The following is a 25,618-nucleotide window of genomic DNA, read 5'->3' on the forward strand; positions in this document are numbered from 1 at the left end:
CCTCAAAATGCTCCGGTGAGTTCTCTCGTTATTGCCTACTTTTTTTTTTCTGCCCTCTGGGGGTCAAGCAGCCACACTAATACCACAGTCAGTGTGGTTGGAGGGCTCCACGGTGCAGTTCATGGCGCTGCCGGCTGTATTTGGACACCTTCAGTGCTTTGCTTTTATTTGGGGGTGCTGCAGCATATGCTGTGGCGGCACCGAGAGCTCACAGCTGCCTGGGATGACCTGACTCGGGTCAGTCACACAGGATATTCTCGCTCACATTCGGCGGGGGAGGGGGGGCGGACGGACGGACGGTGTGCGCTCTGGGCTGCTCTCACCCCCGCGCTCCTCTGCACTGCTGCTGGCCTCCGGGTGTCATTCGGCAGGGCGTTTACATACGCACACTTGTATCTCCGCTTTTCGTGCACACCGGCCTTCTGGCTCCGTCTTCCCCCACGCGGCAGGCCTTTTCACGCCACAGGCTGCGCAGGAGGGAGTCAAAGCCGCGCTGCTTCGCTGCGGGTGGGCTCCGCTTTATGTGTTAGAACCCAGCAGCTCTTCACACGCTGCGGGCCGGGCGTTCCCTTTCGTTCACTCGCCCCGCCGCTGCAGTTTCACCTCGAAACACGCTGCGCGGCGGGGGACAGGGGACGCTGCAGGCAGGCCGCGGGTGGGCTCCGCTGGCCTCGCCTCACTGTGTGTTCATTTTTGGCTGCATCGCGCCAGGCAAGGCGCTATGGTCATGCGGGTAGGCTCTGCTCTGTGTTCTCGGCGGCGCTGGCTGGCGGCCGCTATTGTCTTTGATATCACCGTTGCGGGTGGGCTCCGCTTTTGTTTTTTTCACAGTAGGGGGGGTCGCTTCATGCTTGCGCGGCCCCCCAGGCACCTTTCCATGTCCGGGCTCACCTCCGGCCTGTTGGCCTCGTCCCAGCGAAGGTCACGCTGCTGCGGCCGACTCGGGTAGGCTCTGGTCGGTCCGCTCCACGGGGCAAAGCTGCGGCCGGTGCAGGTGGGCTCTGTCCGGTCCGCTTCCTCCATCGTGGTGCTCCCACGGCGGGCAGCACTCGGCAGGGCTAGAGAGGTGCAGGGTAGGCTCCCGGTCACCGTCTCATTAATGTCCAGCCCCGGGGCTCGTCACACGTCCAACGGGTCTCTCGGCGGCCGGCGCCGATTCTGCGCGGGGGGGGGCGCGACATCGCCCTGCAGTTCTCTCCCCTTTTCCCCGCGATTCCTTCATGTGGCTGTGGCACGCTGGGCATAGCTCCGCCTCGTCGCCAAAGTGGTGTTGGACCCTAGGCCCGCATTACAGCGCTCATGGAGACACGGACACAGGGTAGTGGGTTACTAAACTGGCCTTATTAACAGGGTCACGTGACTCGTGACACCAGTGGCGGGTGGGTGTAGAGTGTGGGTTACATCCTCCAAACAACTAGACCGTGTCGAGCAGGACACTACACCTTGGGCGGTTCTGCCCTGTCTGCCCATCCATCTGATGCTTCGTCTAATGCATTTTATGTCCTTTCGTAAAAAAATGTGTTTCCTCTTTCCTCTTTTTCTTAAGCCTATTTTAAAACTTTTAGGATGTCGGAAGTGTAGGGAAGTACTATTTTACCTCCTGCTTTTAAGCTGCAGCGATATTTGTTTTAAGATCTGTTCTTTCCTTAAAGCAGCTGTGAGGTGTAAGAAATCAATGGAGGGCTAAGCTTTCCGGATAAGGTTAGGGCTCTAAGAAAGCTTTGCACCCTTCATAGAGTCTGTAAGCACCATCACACCGGACATTGGCTGCAACTTTATTCTTGTGTGATGTTTTCCAATTGGGACCCAACTTTATGGAGCAATATGGGCCCAGGCTATTATCTTTATGCGGTTTATAATGATCTGACCCGCAGTGTATTAGACACTTGCAAAAATGTAGGGGGGCTGGACCTGCCTGGTTTATCCTTTGGTGCCTTCTTATGTTAAATGCACTTTACTTCAGCTGTATTTTGTCTGCACTGCTTTGACTCTTTGCTGATTTCGAGGATGCATTGTGTGTTTCTATTAGCATGTTCAAACTTTTCATGTATCCCTTATGGCCACTTTTTACCTTATAAAGTTAATAATTGAATTGCAAAACGTTTTCAACATTAAAAGGTATGGATGAAACCATACTCACTTTTGACGTTGACTGTCACAGGAGCAGAAGAGGTGCTGCCCATTGCATTGTGGGCAACACAGTGGTAGACCCCAGCATCATCCATGGCTGTACTCTCAATCTTCAGCGTTTTACCTTCCTGCTTCTGTATCACATCCTCATTCTTATACCAGGTAAAACGAGTCTCTCTTGGGTTACTGCCCTTCGTCGCACATGACAGTTCCATTGGTTTTCCTTCCTGTGGGTCCTCAAACAGAACAGCATCTACCCCTTTGGGAGCATCTGTGGTGAAAGGGGATAATAATTACATTGATGTCCGCAAGCGTTTCATCGTCTCGAATTATTGGCTGTGCTCTTACAACTCACCACCAACATTTTATTTCTGGTCATCCTTTGCAGATACATTTTCAAGGGGGCATCAATCTGTGGATCTGTTTGGCATGAGTCTTGGTCTGCAGGGATCTTTGGCGGGCCTGCACCATTTTACTATTTACAGTCATATGTTGCATGATACAATGTTTAATGCAGAGCCCAATTCAAAAAGAGCCTCCACAGTCATGGCGGAGGCTCCACACCTGTGGGACAGTTTCTATACTCATAGCAGAATCTCCCAATAAGAAGTCTCTTTGCAGAGATTCTGACATGAGTGCAAAGACTCCACCATGACTGTGAAGCATTTGCCACCACGTGGAGGCTCTTTGTGAATCGGGCCCTCAACGCCTCAATCACATTCAATTGTATGTCAGAATACCATTAGCAAAAATGCTGCCTGGCCAATATTGGGTCCTACATATTGTTTACAAAAATATTGAATGTAGATATTCTATTATTAACTCTAATGGGATGATTTTTTTGTAAATAATACTTGGGATATTTCTGTCAATCTTCAGGTTACTATAGTGTGGTAAATAAATAAATAATACCTCTATTTTTGAATGGATAAATGAATAACAGATAGCTCAATAAATAAGAGTCAAGATTCGAGGTAGTAGGAGTTTTGCAGGTTTAATACAGCATAAAGGACAGGAACAGGACAACCTGCACAGGAATAGGATGGCAGGGCCCGGCAGCTGCCGGGGCTGGATCTGGGATGAGCGCGCTAGCATTTAATAACAATACACAAGCATATATAGTAAAACAGTTGCATTACAGTACATATGATAGGCGGAGCAGTGGGTGGAGCAAAGGGTGTGACGCGTAGTAGTCGCGAAAGATAAGGGTGAAAGTAGGTGTAACAAGAGGCGTATACATAGACATGTGATGTAAACGTAACAGAATATGTCATAAATGGGGCGGAAACATGGAGGGGGCTACCTAAGGAGCCGGGACCTCTAACCTGATGGTGCGCGCAAACTGGCAATGACGTGTTACTAGGAGAAGCTGGGGGCTACGAACTCTGTGCTAGGAGCAGAGACTGAAGTCTGGAGAGTCAGGGCGACATGTACCTAAACAGTATCTAGTATCTGATGTTTAGAGAACATGTTGATATAAACTAGAAGTCAGGAGGGGAAAGGCTAACTTGATTCTAAGACTGGAGCATGCATTATTCTACATGTAGTGCATGATGAAGAATACTAAATGACCATTTAATACAGTATTTCTCTTACATGGAGACGTAAAGGCTAGACAATGACGGAAACTATTGATGCGATTCAGTAGTTTTAGGAATGCAGAGAAGGAGGGCTGGACTGATAACTAGAATCATAACATACTCTTGGCAGACTCAGAGGCAGAGCCAGGCTGAACCGGGCACTGTGAGGCAGGAAGTAAGTGAAGGGTCAGGGATACAGGTGGGGGCCGTGTCGCTCCTCAGCGAGGGCTTCAGGAGACAGGAGCTGAATCTGGTGTCCAGGCCCTTTTGAGGCCTAGAAACGGGGACTTTACAATGAAATAACGTGCACACTGAGAAACGTGGCAACATAACTTTACATAGGCCTGATATTCGTAGTATTCACGAGAACTGGAAACTGGCATACTAGAGGTGGACACAACTATAATTGCGTCTTTAATCAAACATGGGGAATACATATGCATATTAATCATGCACACATAACATAAGATGGAGGACGCGTAGGGACACAGAACATGGCAAAATTTACTTTTCCACATTCCCTCCTTGTCACTACGTTTCCATCAGGAAACATCAATATTCATGATACCATCTATCATTTCATACAGTATCATTTGCTCGTCTCGAATTTTCTTGGAACGGGATTTAGGACAGGACTTGGGACTAGGAACACATGATGTAGCACAAATGCCGCAAATCGCAGGGCCACATTGTATACAGAGGCAGCAACTGAATATGATCGCTACTGCAATACCTAGAAAGGACAATACTTTCCATCCCCAGGCGGAAATTATATTCCAGAACCAACCGGACCATGTCCAGGTGCCTGGATCTTGGTGTAACAGATGGGCAATTTTATGGAGTCTGGTTATAGCTGAATAAACAGACGGCGCGTTATTAGGAATGAAAATGCAGCAACTAGATCCGATGACTCTACATGCCCCGCCCCTATCGGCCAGTATGACGTCAAGGACGAGACGATTCTGGAGCACGACAAATCTCATAGCAGATTGCTCTTCAGTTAAGTTACCTAGACCAGAGGCAGTCTCATTTACTACAGCTTCAAGGGTTCTTGTTAACCTACGGATTAGCTTGCTATTCTGGATAGGTCCTATAAAGAAGAAGAAACCTCTATTGAAATCTGTATACTGTTCTAGAGCAGTTTCAGTATAATCGACAATCGGGGACTCGATCTCCCTTCTATGTCTAATGTGTACTAGATGTGTATTTCTATGATAATCGGATGGGGCTAGGAAAACAGGTGGCAGTAGGAAGGCAATGTAACAGGTTCCCTCCCAATCGAGGGGCAGACGAACATATGCGGTTTGACCACAAATAAAATAAGAATGACGTGAAGCTTTGAAAATAGATTTCCCATTGTCACTATACTTGACAATAGTAGTACAATCACTATGGCCTACATGTACGGAACCATTATTTCGGACACATAATTCGCCTTTGACTGGTAGTACTGAAATAGCAGGTAAGTCTGGAGTAGTATCAGACTGAACATTCAGGACCATGAAATTCGAAGAATAATTACCTAAATTGTAAACTTCATTCTCTAGATCTAACCCTGTTCTGTGGGGAAGACCTTGCTTGTCTGGAAAACATGTACTGTTAAGAAAAGACATATCTGTTGAGGATGACGTTAACGTGGACCATGCTCCACACGAACCATTATGTGAAAAGGGATAAGGAAAGAGTGGCAGAACTCCCTTCGGTGTCTGAAAAGGGGGGAGTCGACCACACACCCAACAATTAGTGGCATTGCTGGTCTGGTGTGAATAATGTAACATGCGGATAAAAGAATTGTTACGCATAGCGAGGCGGTAAGAGTTCATGAGGAGGCAGATCACTAAACGTGTGCTCTACTGTAACATTAGAAGACTTATTTACATGAGAAACTGGAAAATACAGATAAAATGCATAACTGGTGCAGGAAATCATAATGCTGAGAAATAAAACGAAACTTAGAAAAATGATACATCGGATTGAGTTTTGACTAACTCTCTCACTATGGGGGTCTATTTTATACATGTCAGAAACCGGTCTAACCGTTTCACCTAGGGAAGGACTTAGACAATCAAACTGGCTGACTTATTTTACTAGACCTTAACTTTTTCTTATACTCCTGTTGCGGAGTTGTCTCTAACAGGGAGGGTGTAGTAACAGTGTCTTTTGCGGGACAGTCCTTAAGAATAGTACTTTGGCAGTCCTTTAAATCCTCGGAAATGTTCTTTGAAACTGGTTTCAATCCATAAAATTTTTTAATATGCGAAAGATGCACCCAGCCTTTGCGTCCCTCCAACTTCACGGCTGTACGGGTGGCCAGGAGGACCTGTCGGGGCTCCTTCCAGCGAGGCTCCAGCGGACTTGAACGATCAAAATTTCGCACTAGGACCATGGATCCGGGAACGATTTCATGCGGTGCCACCTCGGTATTGTCTGGAAATGCGGCGGCAACCTGTGAACGACAAGAGTTGAGGGCAGACATCAAGGAAGCTAGGTAATCTGTCAGCATATTACTTGAAACATCGGTAATACTTCGGGGTCTAGGAGTACCCCACATGTTAGGGGGGCGGCCGAAAACGACCTCATACGGGGACAGACCTGATCTGGAATGTGCGACCATGCGCATATAGAACAGGGCGACCGGCAGAGCTACTAGCCAGTCCACACCTTTCTCTTGACATACTTTGGCGATGCGGATTTTCAGGGTCTGATTATGTCTCTCTACGAGACCGGCTGCTTCAGGATGGCGTACACAATGGAACTTCCACTGGTACCCTAACAACAGGGAAACGTGTTTCATCAACTCAGATGAGAATGGCTGGCCGTTGTCAGAATATACGACTCTAGGGAGTCCATAACGGGGGAAGAATTCACGAACCAACTGCTTGGCAGTGGTCGCGGCTGTGTAATCTGGGACTGGATATGCTTCTGTCCACCTGGACAAAGCGCATACAACTACAAGGACATACTTGAAACCTCGACATCGCTCCATCTGAATGTAATCCATCTGGAGGACTTCAAAAGGGTGGTCAGGGGGCTGGAATCCACCTTGTTCCACCGGGACACTTTTACCTGGATTAAACTGGCAACATATCATACAGGTACGGACTTTCTGCTTGGCTGTAGCTCGTAAATGCTTGTTGAACCAAATGTTCTGGATACTGTCTAACATTGCTTTTTCCCCTAAATGTGCTGGACTATGTGCGGTATTGATAATGACTTGAACCATAGAGTCGGGGAGAAACCATGTGGCTCTACCCTTCGTTACCCATCCCTGATCTGTCTGGACCCCTCCTTGTTCGGACCATTTCTTGATTTCATCGGGAGTAGCATGTAACTGTATGTCTATGACATCTTGAGTAGGGTCCTTAACTGTCATACATGTAGTCGGATCTGGAGTAAGTGTCTGTGTTGGCTTAACTGAAATGTCTGGAGCCTGTGCTGTAAGCTTAGCTGTGCGATCTGCTAGATCATTACCTTTGGAAATAGTGTCAGTAACTTTCGTATGTGCTTTGCATTTCATGATAGCAATGGATGTCGGTAAATGTATTGCATCTAACAGAGCTTGAATAAGGAGACCATGTTGAATCTTGGTTCCATGAGAAGTCATGAAACCTCTCTCCTGCCAGAGCACTCCGAAGTCGTGTACAACTCCAAATGCGTAACGTGAATCTGTGTAAACATTAACTTTCAGGTTCTTAGCGTGTATGCAGGCTTGAGTCAGAGCAACTAGCTCTGCTGCTTGAGCAGACCTTTTCTGGTTTTTAACTGACGCAGTTTTGAAAATAGCTGCATGACTGAACTATAATCTGGACACAATACAATACACAATAAACACGATAATTACTTCACACTCATACCACGACATTAAAGTACATGAAGAACATTTAAAATAACAGTTCGAACAGAATACTACCTGGAATACGGAAAACAGAATACATGAATTTTCTCGAGAACAGAACTGACTAGAACAGGAACTAGATGCACTGCTGAGACAGTACGAAACTTACCGGTCTCATAAAGAGACACGTCAGGACCCGCATCCGCCGAAGTGGACACTTCGTTTTTTGGGTCTGTGTACCACCAACCCACGGACCAGAGTCAATTAGATTGACCCTGTCTAGATACTACCCCAGCAACGGTACTCACCGGGCAGCAAGAACGGAAGGCCTCGGACTCGACTGGACTGCTACGACGACGGACGACGAACATCGGACTTCTGTTACGGGTGGGCCTCCGGATACCTCGGACCTTGGACTCTCGGCTTGGGCTCTGGTCGGGACTCGCCGCGTTCCTCCACCGTCTCGTCTGGATGCTGGACCGCCTCCTCCGTCTCCTCCGTGGGCCTGAGGGATACTTGAAGCAGAAATATCTGCCGGTGCGCAGAAGAGTTCCGTCACGACTGCAGAGGGTCAGGGGGCCGGCATGGCTTCACCGACGCGTGGGGAAAGGGCAAGTCCCTGTTCGGGCGCCATTATGTGGTAAATAAATAAATAATACCTCTATTTTTGAATGGATAAATGAATAACAGATAGCTCAATAAATAAGAGTCAAGATTCGAGGTAGTAGGAGTTTTGCAGGTTTAATACAGCATAAAGGACAGGAACAGGACAACCTGCACAGGAATAGGATGGCAGGGCCCGGCAGCTGCCGGGGCTGGATCTGGGATGAGCGCGCTAGCATTTAATAACAATACACAAGCATATATAGTAAAACAGTTGCATTACAGTACATATGATAGGCGGAGCAGTGGGTGGAGCAAAGGGTGTGACGCGTAGTAGTCGCGAAAGATAAGGGTGAAAGTAGGTGTAACAAGAGGCGTATACATAGACATGTGATGTAAACGTAACAGAATATGTCATAAATGGGGCGGAAACATGGAGGGGGCTACCTAAGGAGCCGGGACCTCTAACCTGATGGTGCGCGCAAACTGGCAATGACGTGTTACTAGGAGAAGCTGGGGGCTACGAACTCTGTGCTAGGAGCAGAGACTGAAGTCTGGAGAGTCAGGGCGACATGTACCTAAACAGTATCTAGTATCTGATGTTTAGAGAACATGTTGATATAAACTAGAAGTCAGGAGGGGAAAGGCTAACTTGATTCTAAGACTGGAGCATGCATTATTCTACATGTAGTGCATGATGAAGAATACTAAATGACCATTTAATACAGTATTTCTCTTACATGGAGACGTAAAGGCTAGACAATGACGGAAACTATTGATGCGATTCAGTAGTTTTAGGAATGCAGAGAAGGAGGGCTGGACTGATAACTAGAATCATAACATACTCTTGGCAGACTCAGAGGCAGAGCCAGGCTGAACCGGGCACTGTGAGGCAGGAAGTAAGTGAAGGGTCAGGGATACAGGTGGGGGCCGTGTCGCTCCTCAGCGAGGGCTTCAGGAGACAGGAGCTGAATCTGGTGTCCAGGCCCTTTTGAGGCCTAGAAACGGGGACTTTACAATGAAATAACGTGCACACTGAGAAACGTGGCAACATAACTTTACATAGGCCTGATATTCGTAGTATTCACGAGAACTGGAAACTGGCATACTAGAGGTGGACACAACTATAATTGCGTCTTTAATCAAACATGGGGAATACATATGCATATTAATCATGCACACATAACATAAGATGGAGGACGCGTAGGGACACAGAACATGGCAAAATTTACTTTTCCACAATAGTCTGGTACCATGTCTTCTTATTGGTCATACAGAGTCATAGGCCTATGGACAACAGGTTTGCCACTGAAGCAATCGCAACAACCAAGCAGTCTGTACACTCCTCAGCACCCTCAGACCCCTGTCCTCACCATATCTGCATAAAATACAGGGCCTTATCAGCGCAGCCCTCTCCCCTATCCTGAATGACCTAATTATCACAGCTACCTGCTACCCTAACTGGCAAAATCCCTGAAAAAGATGATAAACACCTAACACAAGAGTACAGAGAATGCCCTCATCACTGCCACACATATCTGGATGTTCATGGACAGAGGTGACACTGTCACCCTCTTACGATTCTATCTTTCTACAGCCTTCAACTTTGTCTCCCACCACATCCTTTATTTTTTATTTTAATTTTAAGAACTCATATAGCAATAGTTTGGAATTAGAGGTATTGGGTGCCCAGTTTTCTTAGTCATACCGGCCTCTAGGGGTTTCTCCTGGGTACTCGCAGCATGTGCTTGGAGAATTTCCACTTCCCCCTATACTCTTGAGCCCCTTTTTGTCCATTCCATTTCCATTTTGGTTCTGGTATGAGCTAGTCACTTTGACTACTCGTTCAAGTTTCCACTTGAAGTGATCTATTGCATTGCTTTAAATCATTGGACAATTGCAATGTTTACAGTGTTGTTACTTCAATTTCAATTTATTTATTTATGATTACGGAACTCTTACGAGGTCCACATAAAAATACACAAGGTATACATTCAAACAAATCCCAAATAGAAATTTATAAGAGAAATACAGAGTATAATAAAACAAACAACAAATAGGCAAAATTACACAAAATCTCTAATAATGCCTCCTTAATAAAGATTCAAAAAACATTTAAAGAATCTATATAATTTACAGCAAAATACTTCATTAGGGGGAATCATCGTAGCAGAAATAAAATCAGAGGCAGACAAGACATTCAATTGCAAACAAATAGATCTTAGCCATTTACGTCTAAATGACATTAGGGCTGGGCAAACAAACACTACATGCATTAAGTCTTGAGTTTTTACGTGACAATATTCACAAGCCGCGGAAGAGCCATACCATCTGGATTGGAGCGATTTCAAAGGGAGTAAATCTTGTCTTACTAGAAATATAAGGCGCTTCACACCATGGGGTATATTCCATTGAACATAGGGTTGAGCTTTCCTCATCAGACAAGAATCAATAGCTGGATTAATACCCTTTTTCAAAATGCGAAGCTCTCTATCTAATCTAAACCCTAGTTCCCACGAAGTAGCTTTCAAAAGGGTTTTTAATTGATATGACGATAAAGAGAATAAAGTAATTTCATCCAGTTGTAGTTGGCTCACCGCATATCTAAAATTCTTTATAATTAAAGAATAGTCATTAAGGAGACCCAGCAACTCATTTTTTATTAAATGTCTTATCGTACCTGGTTCACTCTTTGCTAAGCAAAACACCCAGCGAACTATCCCCGCTAAACCTTGAACCCAGCAACTTCGTAGACCGAATTCCTGTCTGTGTTGTTACTTATTGGTCATATAATTTTCCCAGATTGTCCAAAATTTGTTTGATCTCACCCTATTCTCGCTTCTGTCTATTTTGTTTATTCTTTGAACAGAAGCCACACACTCATTGAAAGTTGGAGGTGTATTCTTTACCCAGTTAATACAGAACTCCCTTCTCGCTAGCAATATTAATACAAACAAGATTTTTTCTTGGTCTTTACTTAGTTTAGTTACCAGGGCCAGTTTCCAACTTCTCCCAAAAATAATCAAATCCATACTCATGTCCACCTGCATTCCCAATGCCTTGGCCAAGATTTTACCTATTTCTCTCCAGAATTCTTCCAGGTAGGGGCACTGGCCAAACAGGTGTAGATCATCTGTGCCCCGTTCCCTCCATTTGGGACAACTCCTCTCGCTTTGGCCTTTAAATTTCGACAACCTTTTGGGGGTCCAGTATGCTCTATGCATTGTAAATATGTTATTATATCTCAATGGTGCAGATTTTACAGTTTCCCAACAAGTGTTCATAGAAGTTTGCCATTCGTTTACTATGTCAAACTCTGGAAATGTTTCTCCCCAGATCTTGTTGGGGGTATCATAATATTCTTCTCCTTCTTCAACCAGTGCCCAATACCAGCAGGCTACTTCTTTTTTGATGGTCTTGTTTTCCTGCAGTGTTTCCTATGCTGTCCCATAGCCCTCTTCGGTGTCTTTAAGATTCTTAATCCAACTACTTATTTGATAATATTTGAATCATGAATTTGTTCCATTAGTTCTTTCACTCAGTATTTCCCAGTCTACTATAGAGTTCTGAATCATTATCGCACCCCATTTATTGATGTTATTTGTTTTTTCAAGACGTTTGCTAATTTATCGTTTAGAAATTCGGGTGTTCCTGGGGAGTCCCATATGGGTGCATATCTGCTCTAGTAGGGTATTTTCAGTATCTTTCTCATTTGATACCAGAGTGACACCGCCCCCTTTAAGGTTTTTAGCCTTTAGATTCAAGGATATCTACCAGCTCTGTTTTTTTTGGGATCCTCTCTTCCACTAATCTAGTTTTTGCTTCGAGGTTCAAAGTTCTATTAAGTTAAAAATCTGCTATTCCTTCCTCTAGTTCTTGGATCTTATTTCTTCTGGTCTTATTTTTGTAGGCAGCAAGGCTTAATATTTTACCTCTAATATAGTTTATATGCCTCCCATGCAATTTGCCTCGAGGTCCCTTCTTTGTTAATTTGAAGGAAATCTTTAGTTTCCTTTGCCAGTGTTTCTAATCAGCTTCCATCTAGGAAGATTCCTTTGTCTACCGTCCATCTGCGTGTGGGTAGTGCACTACTAAAATTAAGATGTAAGATCACTGCCGAGTGGTCCGATAGGTGTGCTGGGGTATGCTCTACTTTTTGTGCTGCTTTTGATAGGCCCTTATCTATTAAGAAGTAGTCTATCCTTGATGTGTGCCCCAACCTTTTGTTATGCAATGTGTATTTATTTGAATTATTGCCTTTCTCCCTTCAGATATCCATAATACCGAGATCCTTAATACAATGTTTCACCAACTCCCTCATTCTTGGTAAGTTCAGACCAGGTTTGGTTGGGAATCTATCTTTTCTTAAGTCCAAGATTATATTAAAATCTCCTCCCATTATTATCGGGGCTTGTGCAGTTAGAAGCTGAGAGTAAAGTTTTGAAGAGGTTCTGGGTCATCCTGGTTGGACCCATAATATCCAACCACTGTATATAAATTGTTTCGTATTTTTAATTTCACCACTACCCATCTACCCTTCTTATCTACTTTTGACGCTTCAATCTAGGCTCCTATTGATTTCTTTATTAAGACCACGACTCATTTCACGGTACAATTTTGGTTTGTGCATACCCAGCTAGCTATCAAATTTTGATTTTTAATAAAAGTTCCCCATTCTTCTTTTAACAGATGTGTTTCTTGCAATATAATTATATCACAGTCCACTATTTTCAGGTACTCCAGTATCTTAGCCCTTCTTTTCTTCAATATGAGGCCATTGACATTCCATTACATTATTTTAATGGACATTTATTTTCCCTTTTTCCCCCTTCTCTACTTTGTGATCTCCTCAGGTTTTTATTGTAGCTTTTGTTGCAGTTTTCTGGACTCCTTCTACCTCGTATTACTTCCTTTGGACATATAGTTTTAAAAAATATTTTTTTCCCAATTTTGCTACCCACCTTGTGAACTTTTTTATTTTTTTAATTTGTTTTTTCCAGAGGTCCCCCCCACCCTCCTTGCCCCTCCCTGAAAAAGCCTTCCCTAACTCTTCTTGGGGCATTCCTGGGCCCCTCTTAGATCTCCTCACTCCTCACTCTTTTTTAACATGCTTTCCATGATATGCCATGTTGATCCTACTTTTGTGATTTAATTTGTTCTACAAAGTTTTCTACCTCCTTTTGGTCTCTGATATTGTGCATTTTATTTTGCCACATGATTCTTAGTGCTGCTGGAAAACACATTTGAACTGTTGCTCCTAGTGACTTTAGTTGCTGCATGTACTTGCCTAGCTGCCATTGTCTATCTTGCGTTGTCTTGGATAGATCCGATCTGATTCCACAAGACCAGTCATTTTGGGGGAATGAGCCTGCTTTCAGGCGCTCACTCAAGATTCGTTCTTTAAGGGTATAAGTCCTAAAGTTTAGGAGGATCTTCCTAGAGTTCTTCCTGGTCTTATTCCTACCAAATGGGTCCCGATGTACTCTCTGAATATTCTCTGCAAGGTCTGTGCACTTTGTCCATGGTATATCGTCACCTCGTAATTTGACTACGAACGCTTTAATCTCTTCGCGTGCTAGGCCTTCAGGTACATTTAAAATTCTTAAATTGTTCTTTCTTGCTTAGTTTTCCATTGCTTCCAATCTATCATAGACTACTTTGTCTGTGGCCTTGAGTTGGTCTATTTCTTTTTTATTTTCTTCCACTTTCTTGTTTAATGCCTCTACCTCCAACTCCACTGACCTTACTCTCTCCATAAGACTAGATATTACTTGGTCCATTTCCTCGCATACTTCCTGGATTCTTGTCTGGTTTCTTTCTGACTTCTCGAATTTGGATCTCATCTCCTCCATCATAGTAGTCATCATATTTTCCAGACAGTCCTTGCTCCTTTGTGGTATTGTGCCATCCTCAGGTTTTTCTATATTAGCAGGGTTAGAGGCGTCTGTTTCTATCTCTTGTTGGTCTGATGTTTCGAAGGCAGTGCACCTGTTACTAGTACTTAGTTTTGACCTTTTTCCCAGTGCCTCTTCATTGTATATTTCCTTCTGTTTATCTGTATGAGCCTTAGCTTGATATTTCTCCTCTTTCTGATTTTCTTGCACTTCAAAAAAGGACCTTAGAGAGGGAGTTATCTTTTGTTTTGTCAAGCCAAGTGTTTTTAGTTTGGCCTGACTTGCTCTAGATGCAGGGTATTGCAGTTTTCCAGTTGTATTCTGTTTCTTCCTTTTTTTTTCTTCTCGTTTTGGGACTATCGGGGGCGATATGACTGACAACTTTGCTATCTCAGGAGGGTGTTCTAACTCTCGCTCTTGCTCTTCTAGCGGGGTATTTCTACTCCTTAAAGAGTAATTTATGCCTTCCCTTTGTTATCTTAATGACCTCTTCGTCTCAGTCAACCCCGGAGGGGGCATTAATGCCTTTGGTTTAGCACTCCCTTTACCGTTTGCCACTCTAGCCCCTTCTGCCTAGACTCCAGCTCTATCTGAAGCAACAGGCTGTCCAAGCACTTTCACTTTACCTGCCAACCTTGCGGTAATTTTCCTGCTGTTCTGGAACGCTATGGCTGCAATAGTCCACACCTGAATAGTGCGACCACGCTGAACTCCTTTCACCTTCACCTTTCCTTGCATTGTCCTTTCACTGCTCAGCTTCGAAAATGCAGCCTCCACTGCCCTGCCGCTTGCCACCGACTACCCTGACCCGGAAGAGCAGGACTCTGCTCTCGTGCTCTCCGCCTCACCCGCTGCTCAGTCTTGGAGCTTGGAGCCTCTGAATCTAGAGCCGCGAGTCCTGCATCCCGCCTCCCGTCTCGTACCTCGAGGTAGTGGCATTTTGATTTCCATTTTATTTGTGTTTCTAGTCACGCAAAGCTTTATCGTAGGATCCCCATTCCATTACGCTCTTTTTTCCTGCAATGTTTCTGCTTTGGCTATTGAGTGATGAGCTCACAACCGAGCCTCTTAGCCTGCCACCATCTTTGAGATACACCACTTTCACACAAAGTACCTTGGATTCGTAAAACTCATAAACAAAAAGAGTAACAGGGAAGGCAATGTGTCTGTTCTCTATGCCCAGGGAAGGTGATGCGTCACTTCCTTATGCTCAGGGAAGGTGATGCATCGGTTCCTTACTCCAGGGGAGGTGATGCGTTGGTCCCTTACTGTGAGGCAGAGTAGGTGATGCATTGGTTCCTTACTATGCGGGGAGGAGAAGCGTCGGTTTCTTACTGTGCGGGGAGGTGATGCATCGGTTTTGTATTGCAGTCCCAGCGTTGTTGTAGACATGGCGCCCGGTGTGAAGTGTGGGGATCGCGGAAGCATCGGTTCTCAAGGCGGCAGTAGCAATGGCGCTGCATCGATCTCTCAAACTGAGGTCCCTCAATGCTTTGGTTTTGCAGCCACACAGCGGGGCCAGCATCAGAATCAGTGTGGTGATCTCAGACTTTGGAGATCTGTGCACAAGATTTGGCATGCAGCGCTTTATCTGGTCGTGGGCAGGCATGCATCTGTGTCTTCAGCATCATGATGGCAATGCATTGTAGTGATGAGTCAGGCACAGGTGCATCACGCTGCCTATAATGTGTCTCTTTTCCAGCTTCCAACAGCAGAAATAACCTTTAGAGGCCATACTCAGCAACAGGCACCTCTGGGCAGGTCAGAACTCCCAGCAAGGAAGTTCAGGGGAGCTGGTGGTAAAGTCTTTGTGGCCCTGATAATTTTGAACAGGAAGCAAGATCTACTTCAAACCCTTGGAGATATTCTTCAAGCAGGTGACACAGCACACAGCAAAGTCTTTGTCCTCTTCTTGGCAGAAACAGCCACTGCAGGCCAAATCCAGACAACACACAGCAAAGGGGCAGTACTTTTCCTTGAGCTTTCACAGCTTTTCTCCTTGGCAGAGGTTCCTCTTGAGTTGAGAACTAATATAAAGTTCTGGGGTCTAGGCCCAGTATTTATACACCATTTTCATTTGTCCTCTGGTAGCAGAGAGGCTCTGTGCTCAGTCAAAACCAGTTCTGTCCTCTCTGGTCCAGCTTCCCGGCAGCAGATGGAGACAGCATTGTGTAAGGCAGACCAGGCCCATTCAGGTGAAAGGGCATTCCCTCCCCCTACTCTAAATGCAACCCAGGTCTTTTCAGCCTAGCCCTGGCTCATCCAGGAATGACAGGACACACCTCAAACCCCCAGTGGCTATCGACAGTGAATGCACACCCCCTGCCCCCATCACTCCAAAGCAAGTCAATCCACAAACCTGCATAGGCACACAGGATGGCTAGGCAAGAAAATACCCACTTTCAAAAAGTGGCATTTCCAAACACAATATAAAAATCCTCTTCACTAAAAGATGCATTTTTATATCCTGAGTTCAGGCATACTAAACTCCATCTTTCAATCTTGTCGCAATGAAAGTTATTCTTAAAAGATGTCATAAATGCACTCCCATATTAACGTATGGGACAGATAGCCTTTCAATAGTGAAAAGCGAAATTCACTGTAGTTCACTATCAGGACATGTTACACACATCAGGACATGTTCTTTCACATTCACTTCACCCTTACCACAGGGGCACCTTGGGCCTTCCATAGGGGTGACCCACATGTAAGAAAAGGGAAGGTTAGGTTAGGACCTGGCAAGTGGGTTCACTTACCAGATCAACCTGGCAGTCGCAAATCGCGCACAGACACTGCAGTGGCAGGTCTGAGAACCTTTTGCAAGGCTGCTTGTGTGGGTGGCATAATCAGTGCTGCAGGCCCACTAGCAGCATTTGACTTAAGGCCCTGTGCACAAATAGTGCACTATACTAGGGACTTATTAGTAAGTCAAACAAGCCAATCATGGAAACACAAATCGATATTCACAATTTACATAGGGAGCACTTGCACTTTGGCACTGATCAGCAGTGGCAAAGTGCCCAAAGCATCTAGACCAACAAAACGAAGTCCAGAACACAGCAAAAACACATGAGGCAGAGGCAAAAATACAGGGGAAAACCATGCCACGTCTAACACCGACTCCTACTCATCCACCCTCCCAAATCCTCTTGTCATTCCTTTGACTACATCCCTTCAAAAGCCTGGAAATACAAGCCTCTGCACATCAGTCCTCCTCCTCAGTTCTTGGATTGTGCAAGAAACGCGAGAACTAGCTCTTCGCTTAGCTCCGACCCTGGCTCGGCCCCTGAATCTCCTGCCTCAGAGCCAGGTTACCCCCATGAGTGAGTTGCGTGCTATAAAAATACACATAACATTGCACGTAGCATTTTATGGTCCTGTTCCCCAAAGTGTATGAATTTACAATTGCAGAGACCAGAAATCTGTCCTTTAATCCGTTTGCAGAAGGTAAATATGATACTATGCTCCACTGCTATGTGGGCAGGTGGATGTCCCTGTTCAGTGCATCTCTCCACTGACAGATCACCCGTCCCCACTCATTCCATGGACACCTAGATCAAGCATTCTGTGTCTGAGCAGGAAGGCCATCAGCACCACAAATTATATGTTCACAGTCAGACATCAATCAGAAAATACAACTCGTCCCTCCTTTCCTCCCATTACACACCCAACACAGAACACTACAATAACATAATTGGAAAACAACAATTCTCCCTCTAAAGAGCACAGCACCACAGGATATAATATCCACCATAAACCAGTAGAGTACAATGACAAACATAGCATCACAATATTGGCATAAGACAGACGTTAACCCTGCACCCCCTAGGTACTGTAAGGAAAGGAATATTCAATGGCACAAAATCCTGCAGCAAATTTGCAGATATTCTTCATGTGGACATTTATACACATAGGTGTGCCCAATGTGTCACTCTTACAAGTGTACAAAATATTTAGCAACAGAGATGCTACATTCGGAGTTGCACAACAGCTATACTTACCAACTCAACACATCCCCAGAAAACAGAAGCTCTGTACAGTGGCAAATAAACTTTTCAGCATATAAACTACCATTACTGATGTAAAACAAGTAAATAAAACAGAAACTACACTGACAACAGTTTCAGGGAAGCATAATCACCTGTGCCCATTGACACCATATATGGCAATCGAAGACTACACTCACTGACATACCCTTTCAGAGAAAACTAAACAGATAGCAATCTGCATTGTCAAAGAACTGGCTAGACCAGTACTCGGTTGGTGTGTGTTGAGAATGTATTTAGTATATTAAGTCATTTTCACCCGCAGTGACTCTTCCCTTTCTACTGTTGCGCGTGCTGTGCATTCCACCTTAGAATGTAATGTGTAGGTATTTATATGACGTCAGACTATCCAACCGGCACTTGCCGTTCTCCCCTGCCCTATTATGATGTATTCCCTGTGACTCCCTGTGAGTCTTCGTTATATTGAATAAACTTAACTTCACCTACCTGCGTGTCTGGTGATCCTTCAACAACAATTGGCGACGAGGGAAACAAAGAAGACGAGGGCTCACGGATAAAAAGGAAGAATCGGAGGAATCAGTAAGGGGACTTAAAGTGAAGGGCTGCCGAAAATCAAAATGATTTGAAAACAAACTTTTACATGAACGTGTGAAAGGCGCCTGTGCAAAGTAAGTGCTAAATCGGATGAGCGCATGTTATCTGGCGAGTACGCGGCTGAGCAAAGGAATCCAGTCAGCAAGCACGCGTGAGGCATGCTGGAAATGTCGAGAGCCTGAAAGCTAACAAGTGATTGGCTGAGAGCTCGTTACGTCATCAGCATCGACGTGCAGGCAGCCATATTGGATATGATTTATTATGTGTGAAAAGACCGGCAGCCAGTTAAACTAAGCACAATAGCGCGTAATTGACGAAATTGACAGCGTTTTGGCAAATGACTGAAAATAAAAGCGTTCATAGCAAAAGTGAAGGATTCTACTTGGAAACGTTAAGGAAAAGCATATAATATTCAAGAGTATTAGAATACTAAACGAATATCAGAATAAGAATACAGTAAAGTGAGGTGCATTAAGAAACTTATAAAAGAATAGTAAAATGAAAGGAGCAATTATCATGGCACAAAGTAATAATATATTTGTGCCACCATATTTTCTAGAGGAGCCAGGAAAACCAAGTATTAAGTGGAAGAATTGGCTGAGGGCTTTTGAGAATTATATTGTGTCAATAGACGGAAAAGGATACGATGCAGAAAGAAAAAAGTCATTATTATTCGGGCTGTTAGGAAAAGTAGGCCAGGAGAACTTTGACAGCCTGCCAGAATTTGAGTACCCACCATGTGTCTTCATTCCAATGAATAAATATCAAGAAGCTTTAAAGAGACTAGAAAAACAATTTGCAGAGGAAAGCAACATAATGGTGGGAAGGCATACATTTGCTTTAAGAAAGCAAGAAGAAGGTGAAACAATTGAAGAGTATATAGCGTGGTTAAGAGTGTTAGCAAGAGACTGTGAATATGAGGAATTAACTGACACGGACATAAGAGATCAGGTGGTGTTTTATTGCTATTCCAAGAAGGTACGAGAAAGGTTACTAGTGTGCAGGAAACCCACTTTGGAAGAAGTAGTAGATATAGCCAAAGGAATAGAAAGGTCTCTTATATCAACAAAAGAGCTAGCAAGTACTAGTAGTAATTCCAATGTATTCTATTTACAGGATAAAAGAAAAGGAGAGTACAAAGGTAGTGAAAGATCGTGGAGTGAAAAAAAGGTAAGAGGAAAAAATATAAGTTGTATTAGATGCGGCTCTCAAGAACATTTAGCAGACTGCAAGACATGTCCAGCACTTGGGAAAAGATGTATGAAATGTAAAAAGTATGGTCACTACACTGTTTTATGTAAGACAAAGAGATTGTCAGGGAATGTGAAAATAAATGTAGTGGGTGATTATGATGAAGAAATGTGTGCTAATATTGTACTATATGTTGAAGTAGAGGATGGTAAAATAAAAGGTCCGATAGATGAAATAAAAATAGGAAATGTAGAATTACAATTTACTGTTGACTCAGGGTCACCAATAACGATTATATCTGATAAATTATTTGAGGAAAAATGTAGGTTTAAATGAGACTGACGTAAACCCAAAGGCATACGGTGAACAAGATATCGAAATGGTTGGATTTTTTTGGACACACTGACATTTAAGGGAAGAGAAATTAACACAAAAATGTATGTTGCTAAAAGAGGTAGGATTCTAGTAGGCTGGAAGGACTTAGCGAAATTGGGTGTAATTCTCTAACCAGGATAAAAATATCCGATAATTTTGAAAGAAGAATTCATAAACAGCATAGAATTGAGAGAAACTCAAGATGAAGTTGAGAAAATAATAAGTGAAAACAAGGAAGTGTTCAGAAATGAAATAGGTTGTGTGAAAGGGTTTACTCATGAAATAAAATTAAAAGAAGGAGCCATTCCGACCAAACAAAGTAAGATCTGTACCACTATCAGTAAAAGGTGAATTGAAAAAAGTTCTGGAAAAACTAAACAAAGAAGGGGTGATTGAAGAAACAGATGCTTCAGAGTGGGTATCGGCTATAGTAGTTTCCAAAAAGAAGAAAACGAGTGAAATCAGATTGTGTTAGACCTCAGATCTCTTAACAAGAATATTCTAGTGAACTGCCATCCCCTTCCAAAAATACAGGAAACTTTACAATCTGTAGCAGGATCAAAATATTTCACTTTAATTGATCTAAAAGCTGCCTATCATCAGGTTTGTTTGACAGAAAGTTCTAAAAAACTAACAACATTTATAACCCCATTTTGCGCCTACAGGTATGTAAGACTACCTTTTGGACTAGCTTCATTGTCAGGAGTGTTCCAAAAGTTGATGGACTTTTGTTTGGTGAACTAAAAGGAGTCGAGGCGTTCCAGGACGATATTTTGATTCACTCCAAGGAAAAAGAAGAACATCTTGAGATTTTAAATAAGGTGTTAAGCATCCTAAAAAACAGAAAAATGACAGTGTCTCGAGACAAGTGTAAGTTCTTGGAGAACAAGATTGAGTATCTAGGGCATGTACTAACATCAGAAGGAATAACCTCAAAAGATGATTTGGTGGAAGCCATCAGAGACGCACCACAACCAAAAGATAAAGAGACATTAAAATCCTTTCTTGGTCTAAGTGAATATTATTCGAAATTCATACAGGCCTATGCAGACAAGGTTGAACCTCTAAGGAAGCTCTTAAGGAAAAATGTAAGTTACAAATGGACAGAAGAACAGAGTAAAGCATTTAAAACGATAAAGGAGGACATTTCTGAAGCACCGGCACTCAAACCTTACGATGCGGAGCTGGAAAATGTCATCACGGTAGATGCCAGTGCAAAAGGAATAGGAGCAGTGTTTTGTCAAAAAAAGGAAAAGAAGAAAAAACAATAGCGTTCATATCAAGAAGACTAAGCGAAACAGAAGTTAACTATAGTACAATTGAACGTGAAACCCTGGCAGTTGTTTGGGCGGTACAGAAACTGAGAAATTATTTATGGGGAAAGAGTTTTGAGATCATCACTGATCACAAACCCTTAGTGTATATGATGGATGGAGAAAGGCGTGGAAATGGTAGAGCAAGCTCACGGTTAATAAGACTATTGTCCAACTTACAGGAGTACACATTCAGCATAAAGCACATAAAAGGTGGAAGAAAATGCAGAGCTGATTGCCTATCACGCCTGCCTGTAAGTGAGGCAACAGAAAATTCACTAGATGATACAGAATGTGTTGTGGCTTGGATAGATGCTACAGAAATGTGCAGCGGATCTATAACTGAGGAAGAGTGGCTAAGATGTCAGAAGGAAGATACGATAATGGAAAAAGTAATGCATCATGTGAGAGGTGCATGGCCACCCATCAAGAATCTGCAAAATGAGTTGAAGAGCTATCAACAAATTGGAGACGAATTAACAATAGAGAGTGGATTTTTGAAACGGTGTGATAAATTCATACCACCAGCAAAATTAAGATCCCAATTGATAAGTCTGGCTCACAAAGGACATCCAGGAAGCAGCGCAATAAAAACATCCTGAGAATGTACTATTGGTGGCCTGGAATAAATGGAGATGTAAACAATTTTGTGGACAAATGCGAAAAGTGTCTAAGAGCTGACATGCATTGGAAAATCAGCAAATGTGAATTACAAAGGGTAGAGTTACCGAATGGGCCATGGGCAAAAGTGGCAATTGATTTTGCAGGACCGTTCAGTGCGCTTGAAGAGGAGTGCAGGTACATCATTGTAATAACAGACTACTACTCAAAGTGTCTCCTTTACAAATTCGTCCATGCAATTACAACCAATACAGTAATTGAATTTCTCAAAAAAACTTTTGCCATGGAGGGGCAACCCAAAATTATTGTTTCCGACAATGGAACACAACTGGTATCAAAACAAATGACAGAGTTCTTAGGGAAAGTTGGTATCCGACAAGAGAAAACACCACTATATAGCCCTAAAAGTAATGGTCAAGTGGAGAGAATGAATACATTTATAAAGGAGGGCATCCAGTTAGCAATTGCATCTAATCTGCATGTAAAGGAATCCATCAGAAACAAAACAACCACGTATAACAACATGCCTAATGAGACAACCAAACATACTCTCTTTTTCTTAATGAGAGGAAGAAGGTGCAACAACGAACTTACTTTTAAGTTTCTCGAGTGGTACAAAAACGTAGTGGAATATGAAGCAATAAGAGACAATTCTTTAAAAGTAAAAGAGAGAATTATTGCTAAACAAGAGAAAACAAAGAGGTATGCTGATTTATCAAACAAGGCTAAAGAGAAGGTAATTGAGAAAGGTGATTGGGTATTACTGAAAAAACCATTCAAAGTGACCAAGGGTAAATCAATATTCAGTGATCCTGTGCAAATAAGCAATACGTCAAAAAGAGCTGTTTGTGTTGAAGGAAGTGGATGGCGCTGCAAGGATGACATAGTCAAATAAAAAAAAGGACAAGAAAAAATCATTATGAGAGGAAAGAGTAGAAAGGAAGATGATCTTGAGGATAGCGTGCTGGAGTGGGATGATGATCCTATCAGTCAGAACAATCGTAGTGGAAATGAAAGTTTAAGCACATCAGTTTTGGAATACTCAAGCAATATGGAGGGTATGGTAGAAGGAGTCAAGGCAAAAGATCTGCACAATGACTGTAGCCAACACCAGCTCAGTAATAGAAATGGTAATTCAGAGAATGTTGAGGTTATAGGTAACAGTCAGAATGTTCTGTGTGCCAGGTCAAGATGTGGGAGAGCAATACACTTACAAAAACGTTTTGACAGTTATGTATTAATGATATTATTTCTTCCTTGTATCGGAAAGGGAGATGTTGAGAATGTATTTAGTATATTAAGTCACTGTCACCCGCAGTGACTTTATCCTTTCTACTGTTGTGCGTGCTGTGCATTCCACCTTAGAATGTTATGTATAGGTATTTATATGACGTCACACTATCCAACCGGCACTTGCTGTTCTCCCCTGCCCTATTATGATGTATTCCCTGTGACTCCCTGTGAGTCTTTGTTATATTGAATAAACTTAACTTCACCTACCTGCGTGTCTGGTGATCCTTCTACAACAGTGTGGTTATCACCATTACACAGGCAAAACACATCCACAATCCTCATTCAGAAAAAACTAATCAACATGAAACTCAAGGTGCAGTGCCCCTCAATACCATTCAAGGACACCAACCATCACAATACATGGGTACCCACTGCTACCATACAAGGAAAATACACAGTAAGACACAAACTACCGTTCACTTCTAAAGATGCAGTGGATTTTGCTATCACTGGACAGGAGTGTAGGTATATTTAAAACATCTGCTTGTCCAAGAGACAAAATGTTAATGAAATCTACTTGCCCTTTAAAAAAAATCCACATGGCCCAGCTGCTCTCCAACTCTATCAGAGGGGCTGGCACAGACACATTACTATTTAAAGATTTATTTGATTGAAACTGTCAAACAAATGTAAAGCTTTTCAATAATGCCAAAGTATATTTTAAAGGAAAAAACATGCCTGAGAGTGGATGAGTTTGAGGTGACTTGAGTGCAACATTGTTGCAATATCGAAATGTTTTAGAGCCTCCAGCTCACTTTGCCTAAACTCCAACTAGGCCATTCCTTTTCTTATGCTTAAAGAAACGAAACCCCCCGAATGCTCTGCTTATTGGCTATCTCTGATCGACCTAGATCTAATGGTAATGACCAAAGTTGTGACCACCACAGAGAACAAAGTGATTTTCTCCATGGTACTTCACTCGCTGGTCGCTTTATCCCAGGATGACCAAAGATCTTCTGTTGCACCCTGAGGATCAATAGCAGAATGTTAGTGCACTCTCCCAGTGGGAAGTGGGCTTTCCTTGGCCTCATGTGAGCATACGTTTTACACTGGATCAGTCAGGGCCAGCGTAAGACCTCCTCTTTCCCATGGCTCTCAAATCGCACTCTATGGTAATCCACTTTTCAAGTTAGAATGGTTTCTCCAAATCTCCGAGAGGGCAGATTATTTCTGTATATTGCCAATTTCATACTTACCCTTATTAACATCAATACATCCCACCCTGTATGATGTCCTTAATAGATAATTTCTCATGCTTCTCAGTTTATATTGTGAACTGTCTTTTACTCATGCCAAGGGTTCTCTCAGAGACTAAAATAAGAGACGGGTTTAGATATGGCTCACACTTCTTGAACTTCTTGTTAATAGGTACTTGAATAAGATGGTCAAAGACAACTTGAATCCTTTGAGGCAGCAGACATGAAGCAATTGTGTGAGATGGTCGCATCTTCAACTCTCCTTAAAGTAGTGAAAATGATTTCTGCTGCCTGAAACAATTACCTGTTCAGCCTTCTGCTTCATTTATATACAATTCCACACTGATCTGGATTAGCAGGGTTATTAACTTCTTTGCTTGGGAAGGAAGGCACTGTAGGCTGAAACTACTCAAACTGTATGCACCTACTACATCTGGTGTCCTATGCCTCCCACATATGGATTCCCACTGATCGGCCCATCACCTTTCTATACTGAATGACCTGAACAGCCATGAATATGAGTTTCAGTTGAACTCAGTCCATTGAAGAGTGCTCTTGAACTGTCCCTAACATACACACTCGGACCCTACCAGCCAAAGTATATAGTCTTGTATTCAGAGTTATGCTAATTAATTATAATTCTGCAAATTGGGAACTTATATTTGACCCATTGATAGCCAATTCCACCCCTCTTTGGAATAATGCAGATTTTGAGATTAAAGGGACCCCTGTAATGCCCAGGCAAACAGATAGCTTTAGACTTGAATAGAAACTTAGCAGTTGATCTGTTAACTCACTCTGAACTGGTCCCTTCACAAATAACACAGGGCTCACCTCCTTCTTACTCAAAATGTTAAAGACGTGGTATGTCAGGTATGATATATTGTATATACTTTGAGATTGCTGCAGACTGGTCCAAAACTGAACAGAGATGTAGCCCACATTCTCAGCAAGTAGTGGATATGTCATTAACCATGTGCACATTT

The 25,618-nt window shown here is 43.2% G+C and overlaps 1 protein-coding gene across 3 annotated transcripts in view; it reads right to left on the reverse strand.

Annotated features, from left to right (window-relative positions):
- LOC144767648 (B-cell receptor CD22-like) overlaps positions 1-25,618 on the reverse strand; it is a 442,866-nt gene that overhangs the window by 56,365 nt on the left and 360,883 nt on the right. For all 3 annotated transcript variants that reach the window (XM_078651046.1, XM_078651045.1, XM_078651047.1), the window contains one exon: positions 2,141-2,401. In XM_078651046.1, the coding sequence (XP_078507172.1) occupies positions 2,141-2,401 (261 nt within the window). The remainder of the gene's footprint in view (positions 1-2,140; positions 2,402-25,618) is intronic.

Source organism: Lissotriton helveticus, chromosome 7, assembly GCF_964261635.1.
Source record: "Lissotriton helveticus chromosome 7, aLisHel1.1, whole genome shotgun sequence".
NCBI classification, from domain to species: Eukaryota; Metazoa; Chordata; class Amphibia; order Caudata; family Salamandridae; genus Lissotriton; species Lissotriton helveticus.